Here is a 10990-nt window from a genome sequence, read left to right on the forward strand (position 1 = left end):
TAAAATGACACTTTTCAAACTATGGGTAGGCAACATGAATTCAGGTCTAATCTTAGACAGATAATATGTTATTATCCTTTTACAAACTCACCCTTCCAACAATGTCCACTGCCATTTGAAAGAATAGGCCAACTAACTTGGTCTTTTCCAAAGATATTCTTTTAACTGTCCAACAACCTTTGACATGGTTGTAAGCAGTGTAGTGTCCTATTCATAAGCCAATTGTTATTTTGATAATCGATAAAGACTGGTGTATTTGAACTGATCATCGATTGCCTCAAGGCCCCTGAAACTAAACCATCAATTTGGCAAGATAACCGGAAAAAGGAGATAAGACTGGTGACTTGTGCTTTTGCTACTGTAAGAATCAATCATAAGGGATGATCCAATTTTGAAGGAGATAAATTCTTTTAGGAAAGGGAAACAGTTCATTGCACAAACTTCAGTGTATACAGAGTACATACTGCAAGAGTCCAGACATAATTAGGATACAATAAATGCACCAAAACATGATAAAAATAATGGTGCAAAGAGAGGTGACTCTCAATACCTTCTCATGAAATACAACAATAACAAGCTATCCCGTTAAAAAGACCGGGAGAATGCTGCTCTATGAGTCCTTTGGAAAGCTATACCTACCGGTACCCAAATTACTGTACAGACAATCCTAAATTTCTTCTGTTAAGGCCTCACAAAACCTACCAACCACACCACAAAGAGAGGATCCTATAACATAAGGCACCAACAACCTTCACAAGTAGATCCCATTGCCATTGGTATAAACACCATCAGGCAACCCCTTAGTGCACTTAGCTGGAGTAACATTTCGGCATTTGAGTTTCTTGGGACCATTGACTGCTCCATTCGTGACAATCCTCTGGCTCCCACAGCTGTGTAAGGCAACATCCAATTCCCCACATGCTGCTGCTATAAGTCCTAAATTTGACATAAGAATGAGAGGATTCAGAAGTTAACATTTCCAAATTTTGGTGCGCACACATATCAAATGAGGTTAAGACACAAGTAAATAAAATTAAATGGTTAATCAGCAACAGTATACATGTCAGGGAATACTCCTCTCCTATTACAAACATGAACTCTCATAGATCCAAAAATTTTAATAGAATTAGAAAACCAACAGTCAGTGGACTGCTTCAAGCAGAACAAATACTTATTTCGGCTATTCCACCCATCTTAACTAATCAAGGAGAAAATGCACACAATATGGAGCAGTTTTAAAGGAAAAAGAAAGGAGAATAAAAAATTTTACATGCACATACACTGACACCTGCAAATATTATAGCATAATCTATCATAGGAGCACCACATTAATATTCATGAAACTCACAAGTTTCTCATAAAATGATGAAATATTTGCAATAAAGGCAGAGATCATCCAATTTTCCTTGAATTAGTGGACCAAAACTTGAATTTTGCTGAATTTATATTCAAATTATGAAATATTATTCAGATGCTAACCATTAAAAGAAAACATTCAATCTATACTTTTCACTTTTCAGTTTGTTATTTAGGGCGGTAACTAACACACAAAAAATAAAAATCATTATTAGATATCAAAACAAATGAAAATGAACCCTATCAATCTTGATACAATGTCATCTCATCAAAGATTATCCAACATATATCTATGTCATCATTTGGTCATCACCATTTGTAAATTTGTCCACCATATCATACCCAAAAGATGACACAACAGTACGTTTTCTTTGTGATAATTTCTGTAAATTGGGTGAGGATGGCCAAATATTTACCCCTTGATCAAAAACATAGTTGTTCATGAATGCCTAACCTGCAGCCTGACCAGGCTAGAGTGAAGTAAAATGACACTTTCAAATATGAGCGAGCTTATAATATGCATATTGCACTTCCAAATTACAGATATTTCCAGAATATGCTCCTTTATTTTAAAAATATTTCGAACTGGGTGATAACACACTTAGGACAATTTGCTTATATGGACAGCACTTTACCCTAGGGTATCTGATCAAATGACATGGAAACTCTGCAGTTGTTCCATGTTTTTATATCCTTGGACTTCAATATGATATAAAACCAAATTATTAATTTTCCTACTGAAATTTCAAGATAGGTTTTAATGCAGGTATTTTTTACAATAAGAAAGCCAGGAAGGTATCTTACCTGTCAGATGTATTAATTTATTGGTACAAATTGTACCAGACAATGGTCTCGTGTAACAATATGTAGAGTCATGCAGACTTTTTGAAGATAGAATTAAATAGAACTTTTTCCTATTAAATACCAAACTCATGTCTGTTTACTTACTTGGACGATTGGATTTGAACATTTTTGTTCCTTCTAATGCAAGATCCATATTTGTTTCTGATTACCTAAAGTGCAATGCTTTTAACTTATTCTTGTTAAAAGTTACACAAGGGAAGGAATCTAGGTTTATCATAAGGTATATGCACCAAAAAATGTTTTGCTTCAAAGAACTCATAAGATATGAAGAAAGAATACTTTTTATATAAAAGAAAACTACCTATAATCAGTATCTCCTAAAAGTAGCAGAAATAGTTCTACCTTGATCATTCTTTGTTGAAAGATATATAGTGGCATACAAGTATTTACATGTTTCCACCCAGATCCTGCGTTCAGCACTTATTACTAAAGCTCTAATCTCTTTAGCTTTATGGGCCCTAGTATATTCTATTGCATCTTACACATGATTGGAAATACATGGATTAGAAGCAATAATAGAAACTGTCAATAATCCCAACCAAAAACTAACCACACGTAATTCAAGTATATGTGTCAGATGATTGAAACAGGTCATTGTTTCATGTAACAATTTTATGATTGAATAACATCAAGTTGAATGGATACTTAAGAAAGAGCAAGAGAGGTACCTAAAAACAAAGGAGAAGGTTTTCCTGGCCTCGATTTAAATTCAGGATGAAATTGAACACCAACAAAATATGGATGATTAGGTAGTTCGACAATCTGTAACATCAGCAAACCAAATATTAAGACACAGCCACTACAGATGTAAAATAACTACATTCAAAGATCACAAGGTCATTAACATTGTGGCTTATAATTATACCTCCATTCGTTGACCAGTTTCATCTTTGCCAGTGAAAGAGAGGCCAGCTTTTTCAAGGCGTGCAACCATATCAGGATTCACCTGCATGATAAAAAATTATTCCCCCTTCCAAAATAGCTGGTTAAAAGAAAATTCTATGCATGTCAATCCCACAAACCTCATATCTATGCCGATGTCTCTCATCAATGAAGCTTCTAGTTCCATATCTAACACAAATCAAAGCACAAAGGTTATTCAACCAGCTAATGCATCCTATTTAGCAGACTAGTACCCATCTAAAATTAAATTCAGAACTTTTAAATCTTCTAATACATTCATGCTCATTAACATTCTGTGTGTGTACAAGAACCTAAAATCTAAATCTGATTCTAGCATGCCTTGTTATATTGATATTGTTTCATTATTGCCCCCTAGTTTTTTTTTTTCTTTTCTTTTCTTTTCTTTTTGTTTTTTCTTTTTTTCATTTTTTCTTTTTAAGTCAGAACCCTACTGTTGAATTTTTTTTTTTTTATATACAATAAAAATACATTATAATCTACCCTTAAAAATACATTTTTCTTCTGAATTTCTACTCGGCCCCAATGTTCAATTATCAGTTGACTCATGTATATCGTATGTAAATATCTTGTTTAAAATCAATTCTTACAGTTTTGCAGATTTGCAGTCCGAAATGTGGAAAAGTGTCCTCCTTGATCCAAGGCGCATGGTGCCTCCCATATGTGTTTTTGAGCCCTGCTTATAGTGGAAGATCAGAAATTATTAAATATATACATAGATCTCATGTCAGGTTTTTAGTTTAATCAAAAAATAAATGAAGGTTAAATTTAAAGGCTTCCATCTCTCTCTGCCTCTTATTTAGCAACATTCACTTCTTAGCTCAAAATAAAATAAGGAATAAGAATTAAACCCTATTTCTACTTTTTCCTTAAAAGTGCAAAAATAATTTTCTATTATTGTTTAAACTCAAAAGGCACAAAATACAAACCTCAGGCATAAATATAACACAGGGATTCTTGGTATTGGGATCAAATTCAGTGCTGTTAGCATCTTTCAGACCAAGAACAGATCGTGCAAAATCGATGACAGCAATTTGCATTCCTAGACAAATGCCAAGAAATGGAACTCTATATTCTCGGGCATACTTTGCTGCAAGAATTTTCCCTTGCACTCCTCTGTCACCAAACCCTCCTGGAACAAGAACACCATCTGCACCCTGAAGATAAAGGCTAGTCAGAGACCAAATCAAAAAAATTACTACAACTTAAAGAGGGTAGACACCTCTAGAATAAATTAAAATTGCATTATCAGCTTGATAATCCAATGACATCAGATAAACCAACCTTCAACAACTTCCAAGCAGCTTTATAAGCATCTGGATTCTGCAACAAGAAATTTTTGTCATGTTGTGAAATAAGGTAAAAATTAATATTACATACAATGTGAGAAACACAATTAATAACAACCTCTTTTGAAGTTGCATCTTCAAGATCGCTAGCTGGAACCCAATCTACAAAGAGTTTCTTGCCGTGGCTAACAGAAGCATGCAGAAGAGCCTGTAGAGGCAGTACATTGTATATAGCCAGCAACATTAAACTTCTGCACACTCAAGCTATACCAATATGCATGTGATGTATTAAGATACTGAACTTAAAATAACATATACATTCCCTTCATCCCACATTTTCAGTCCTTCATTCCATTTTAGGATGTTCCAAAATAATATGTACTTTGAAAAGTAAATGGACACAAATTTAATAATATTTCTAACTTGCCCTTTATTTGAAGAAGGGCACTACTTATAGAATCTTCAAAAGCATTGTTACATAGTAGATGTGTGTGCTTTGTGATTCTTTGAGCTTATGAAGATAAAAAAGAATCATCAGATTTCTATAACTAAATTCAATCAGTAGTCAGATCTGTCAATGACTGGCCTCTTAACGAACTGAGACACATCATGAATGCTCAAAATGGATTCAGAATTGCTAAAACAAGTGACTTATACTCTAATAAGACAATATATTGACTAAGATGCTGAAGATGATCCAGATATCCTAAATCCCTAGATAAACAAAAAACAAGGCCAGCATAGATTGCAATACCATGTCATTTTATCTACCACTATAAAAGTACATGAGACATGATTTATAGGTTGAAAAATCATATCATATTATCTACTAAAGACTATTTGGATTCTAATACACAGTTAAAATTTTGAATGGCATCACATGTAAGAGCAGATGAAAGTATCTTTAGAGAAATAGAAACAGAAATTAAATATTTTATTGGCGTCATATGTTGAAAAATAATATCATATTATCTACTAATGAATATAGTTAAATATTTCTTGTATAAGGACCCCAAAGTCAACAGCATTTAGCAACAATCTTTGATATTTCCATTATAAGAATGCATAATAATTCCAGCTGAAATAATGATTTAGAGTAAGAAGTGATAACTAAGTGCACCTTCAGTACAGAGAGGTAGGAATCTGAAAGGCCTGTATACTTCCCAACCATGGCAATGTGGACCTGCCAATTAGTTGACATACAGAGATAAACTTCTGACAACAAATAGAAAGAAAAATAGATTCTGAATTTGAGAATTGCTTGTTAGACCCACCGGCTCATGCAACTTGTCACATTTTTCAGCCCTTGAAATCCATTCATCTAATGCAGGCTTGCCAGTTTTACTGCCATTACAGAAAACATTGCATAAGGATGCTGAAAACTAAAATGATGTTACATGCCTGTACATTCAAGATCAAAATTAACATAATAATTAAGAACTGAGCTAATCAGACAAACCCCAGAAGGTTCAGCACTTTCAAGATTGCTTCATGGGCCTTCTGATCCTAATTCAGAAGAAAAAAACATATCCAGCTGTAAGAGATCTTAATTAAATATTCATGATTTACATTCCAAGGAGTGCTAAAGTACTACTTACTCTTAAAAGCAAAGGAATGTGCCAGATGTTGGGTACATCATAGAGAGTGATGATGTTTTCTGCCTGGAAAACAAGTGCTTTCAATAAGATAGAATCTTACAAAGCAGATAAATATAAATTTCAACTTATATGCGCATAAAACTTTTGTCCATATCAAAATACCGGGACATGGCAAAACTGAGAGATTTTGACTTTTACGTTCTCCTCAAGTGCCTGTCAACAAATTCAATTTAATACATTAAGTCAACCCAATAAAGTAGCAACATAAACATAAAAGGTGTGTGTGTGCGCGCGCACGCATGTCAGAGAGAAACAAAGGGATAGTGGGATACCGCTGTACTACGACAAGTTAAGATATGTGGCGTCAAACCCAGGCCTCTTAGTTGCCGAACACTGTGCTGGGTTGGTTTTGTTTTCTGAACAATAATGACAAAATTCACCACAATTATTAACCCGACCAAGAAATTTGTTCTGATAAATAAAAAAGATGCAGCCACTATATCATCTGCCATATGGGATGTACATTGCAATTCCTAAGAAGTTTACCTGTTCACCAACAACATTTAAAACAGGCACAAGGCTGACATGAATCAAGCAAAAGTTCTCGGTCCCTAAAATGAGAAGTATTCAAGAAAAGAAGACATTTTATTAGAATTATTAAAAGATCAGGCTTAACACTTGTGTATTGTGAAGTTGCATAGATAATATCCTTACCTACACGATACGAGAATTGGCCTAATGCTTCAATAAACGGCATGGATTCAATATCTCCTGCACCAAGGAAGCTTATTAAAATCTTATAAAAAAATAGAGAAACAACTCGTTCAAGAACACTGTTGTTAGTGTACCTATAGTTCCACCCAATTCTATGACACAAACATCAGGTGAACCTGACTTTCCATCCACTGGTATCCTTGCTACCCGCTCAATCCACTCTTGAATGGCATCTGTAATGTGAGGGACAACCTACAGAACCAAAGAATGTAAAAAGACTTGTTGGCCATACATGTATATCAAGGTTAAGAATGATACAAGAAAACAAAATGGATTTATTAATGAGAAAGAGGGAAAAAAGAAAACAAACCTGTACAGTTTTCCCCAGATAATCTCCCCTTCTCTCCTTGTCAATAACAGACTGCCATACAAGAAGAAAAACTTAAGCCATTAGATTTTGGTAGGGAATATAATAATCTTTGCCAACTCTACAAGTAAATATTTAATACAGGTATGGAAATGAACCAACTTGCCTGGTAAATCTTTCCGGTAGTGATATTATGATCGCGTGTCAACTTGATATCTAGAAACCTTTCATAATTTCCAAGGTCCAGGTCCACCTTTGAATACAAAATAAAGTCATGGTTCATACTGTTATGCCCAGATTTGATCAAATCATCCATATTTGTCAAGTTTTGACAAATTGTCCTGATGTTTACATTTTTGCTTTAATTTTTGTTAAAAGTAACATGCTTAACTAGAACTTTCAACTAGTATCTGTACAGAAGAAATAGGATAGCGTACAAATTTGATAGTGATCATTTTAAAAGTCATTTCTTTTCTCAAAAACAAAACATGAAATTGATCCAGTAAGGTGCACTACAATTTACTGAAACAACCAAATCCCCATACCAATAGGCCTACTTAAACATTTCAAAAACTTTTTGTCGAAATAGAATCCATTTAGAGCATAAAAGGGGCCAACCTTTCAAGAATTTAATTTTATAAACCCCATCAAAGAGAGTTGAAGCAAGTAGGAAAATAATGTTGACATATCATCTATACAATGAAATTAACAAACAAATAACACAGAAAAGGAACTGTTTTTATACCTCACCGCCATCATCTAACACAAAAACTTCTCCATGCTCAAAAGGGGACATTGTTCCAGCATCAGTGTTCAAGTAAGGATCTGAATTACAAAACAAAAAATTAGGCCAAAACACATGTCAAAACGTTGAAAAAGAAGAAAACAAGAACAAGACAAGGCAATCATATCTCAAGAGTTTATAAAACAAAAAGACGCCCAGTAATGAATCATAAAACTGATGTGGTTGTGTGATATTGTCAATTTCCGCCCCAACAAGAGGAGCCCAGAAAAACACACAAGTTAATATATTTTTATTTAAAAAAGAAAAAAAGAGATTAATAAATTAGATGAGGAAAACTAAATGGAAGTTTAACCAACTTTATGAGACACATTTGTACAAATAACATATGCACATCCTTAACCGAGAAACAACTTAAAATTGAGATGCTCATTTTAGAAAAAAAAGAGATTGCCCATATTCCAAAAGCTAATAATGTAGCAATAAAGCTTCAAAAAAATTCATCAGGGGCCCAAAAAAAGGCTATTTTTGTCAAGAAAAGAGAAATATACAGAAGAAAGCAGCTAAAAAAACAAAAACCAAAGAAGAAGAAGAAGCAGCAGAGACCAATTTTAATGGAAGTCACGCGAAGGCCACAGGCCTTGAGAAGCAGGCCAATACTACTGGCGGTGACTCCTTTTCCAAGGCCACTAACCACTCCACCAGTCACCAACACATACTTCATTTTGATGCTTTTTTCTTTTCTTTTCTTTTCTTTTCTTTACCTCAGTTTTAGATAACACCTACATATATAAACAGAACATTATATCAGAAAACAGAACAGAACAAGCATTTCCTATGATCATCAACAACAAATATTGGTGTTAAACTGAAAAACCAGACACAGTACCCAAAAGCTGAAGTGGGTTTTGTTTGTAGAGGAAAACCAAGCAACTATAGTTTGGTTTGCGAGTTCAGACGTTATAACAAGAAGGTGGCAAAGGCACAAAGAGCATGAGAAACAAACACACAGTCAGTCAGTCACACACTCATACACTGGAGTACAAATATGTAGGAAAGAAAGAGAGAATGGAAGAGAAAACTGGGCCGAAGGAAAGGATGTGAGTTTGAGATTCCTCAGCATTGGCGGCTTTATATAGTTATTATGCCAACACTCCCAAAGCCTAAAACGTAAAACCCCCCCAATAGAAATTTGTTTTAGAGGCTAATGTAAAAAGGGTTTTACTTTTTTGCTTCCCTAGAATGTCGCTCTCTCCCTCTACAGTGGTTAATTACACACCGTGTACGGTACGCGTGAGATACATCCGCTGAAAAATGTGAGTTCAAAACACGATTTTTGTTAAAATGTGAAATCGTGTTTTCTTGTTACCTTTTCAAAATTATAACTGAAATTATATCTTTCTTTTTTTTTGCTGAATTGACTGAAATTATATCTTGACCGCACTATTTCCAAAAGTGTGTATTTAAAAAAATGTGTGTAATAAGTTTGCAACAAATATTAATGTTTTTATAATGAAAAAAGTTAGCATATATCCTAGCATTAGTTTAGGTAATATTTTTTCTTTAAAAAAAAATTAGAAGAGAAGACAACTTTTTTATATTTTCTTAAAAATTGTATTAAGATATTCTTAAAATAATTTATTAACAAATGTTTAAAGAGCACCCATTAATCGAACTATTTTATAATGGGAAATGCTAATAAGTGCACGAGTGTCTTTAGGGTACTAGTTAATAATCCATTTAAATAAATTTTTTATGGGAAATGAAAAAAAAAAATTAATTTTTTTACAACTTTTTTCATTTCTCATAAAAGTGATATCAAAATTTTCCTAAAATTGATTATTAATAAGTGCCCTAGGGACACTTGTTAGCATGACCCTTTTATAATAACCACATAAAGTTTTTTTTTAATCTTAAGATATAAATAAATTAAATTAAATTATGTAAAGATATAGTGTAAAACTCATATTTTACCCTTTTAATCTCAACATGTTTGTGGGGCCCAACAATTCGTGGACCAGGCCCATTCACCCTTAGAGAGTCCGAGGGCCCAATCCGAGGAGAATTGTAGCCCAAGCTCCATGACGCAGAGCACAGACCAATTTTGGAGGCAGCCGAGGACAGTCTAGTCCTCAGCAGGCCCATAATCCCCCCAGAATAAAGGGACAAATTCGGGAGGAAATCCAAAATACCTTGGGGCGATTACCCTAAATACCCTTCTGGATAAGGCCCAATGCCTGACAGAACCGTACTCTGCAGCTTTTATCAGTCATCCACAATTCCGGGATTTAGACTGATGGACCAAGTCAGTATTTTGTAAATGACTGACCTACAACGTGGACGGAAGGACATCGAACGCACGCTAGGTATAAAGAGAAGTAAGTGAATCTAGAGAGGGGGAGAGGAAAAGGAGAAAGACTTCATGAATAAGATCGCCAGAACGATCCCATGCAGAGAATAGAGAAGGTCCTCCCGTTGACCGCCGGAAAGGAACCACAAGGCCTCGTCGTCCGAAGAGCCCATTCTCAGAAGTGGCAGCACGGCGGGAGCTTAAACGTTTAGGCCCAGTCCACTTTCCACAGGGACCCTCTCTGAAATCCCAGACCGGACCAATCGTCCCGTGACCAAGCCCAAGCTTTTCAAGCCCACTCCTCTAACAAATTGTATTGGAGGAGATCTCTCCGCGGTGAAACCGCAAAAAATGTCAACTCCTGGCCGGGCAGGAATCGTGGTCCTTACAATTGGCGCCGGCTGTGGGGAAGCATGCGCGCTTGGCGCAGGTGGCGGTGGAGTCAACTCTCTACTAAGCAAAAATTCACGGAGCTTCCGCCGTCTCTTTTGACGTGCAGCTGTTGTTCCGACATAAACTTCTGCTAGGGGCTACTCCTTGCAGCGCCCATGGCGTAGGCCGCCCTAGGGGCTCTTGGCCTCAAGCCGGCTCTCCCCGCCCTGATCTAGGGGCTTACATCCGAAAAACAAACAAATACAAAAAAACAAATCTCAAACTTTGGACAGAACCAAGGTCTTGCATGGTCCTCGGACTCAAACCTATGGGGAAACCAAGTACAAGAGATCAATATCAAAAGTTTTGGACAGAACCAAGGCCGGACTCAAGCCTGTGGGGAAACCAAACACGAAA

General features: G+C 35.4%; 1 protein-coding gene across 1 annotated transcript; it reads right to left on the reverse strand.

Annotated features, from left to right (window-relative positions):
• Positions 1–401: 401 nt before the first annotated feature.
• Positions 402–8980, reverse strand: LOC115968094 (CTP synthase-like). Its single transcript, XM_031087326.1, has 22 exons — positions 8741–8980; positions 8458–8633; positions 7855–7934; positions 7276–7362; positions 7113–7163; positions 6877–6994; positions 6743–6799; positions 6575–6639; positions 6361–6444; positions 6191–6241; positions 6029–6091; positions 5890–5936; positions 5705–5774; positions 5551–5613; positions 4549–4638; positions 4426–4464; positions 4071–4298; positions 3732–3817; positions 3243–3291; positions 3086–3166; positions 2889–2982; positions 402–936 (listed from the first exon to the last, which is right to left on the reverse strand). Exons 2-22 carry the CDS (start codon positions 8573–8575, stop codon positions 752–754), a joined length of 1806 nt encoding a protein of 601 aa, XP_030943186.1. The 5' UTR covers positions 8576–8633; positions 8741–8980; the 3' UTR covers positions 402–751.
• Between the last annotated feature and the right edge of the window lie 2010 nt (positions 8981–10990).

The sequence above is a fragment of the Quercus lobata genome, chromosome 11 (genome assembly GCF_001633185.2).
Source record: "Quercus lobata isolate SW786 chromosome 11, ValleyOak3.0 Primary Assembly, whole genome shotgun sequence".
NCBI lineage: Eukaryota > Viridiplantae > Streptophyta > Magnoliopsida > Fagales > Fagaceae > Quercus > Quercus lobata.

What these genes read in the sequence shown, in the direction of transcription:
- LOC115968094 (XM_031087326.1), bottom strand. Translation starts at nt 8,575, where the DNA reads ATGAAGTATGTGTTGGTGACTGGTGGAGTGGTTAGTGGCCTTGGAAAA. An exon ending in GTGACAAGTTGCATGAGCCG is followed by an intron (nt 5,614 to 5,704) that starts GTGGGTCTAACA and finishes ACTAATTGGCAG; the next exon opens with GTCCACATTGCCATGGTTGG. An exon ending in AAGATGCAACTTCAAAAGAG is followed by an intron (nt 4,465 to 4,548) that starts GTTGTTATTAAT and finishes TTCTTGTTGCAG; the next exon opens with AATCCAGATGCTTATAAAGC.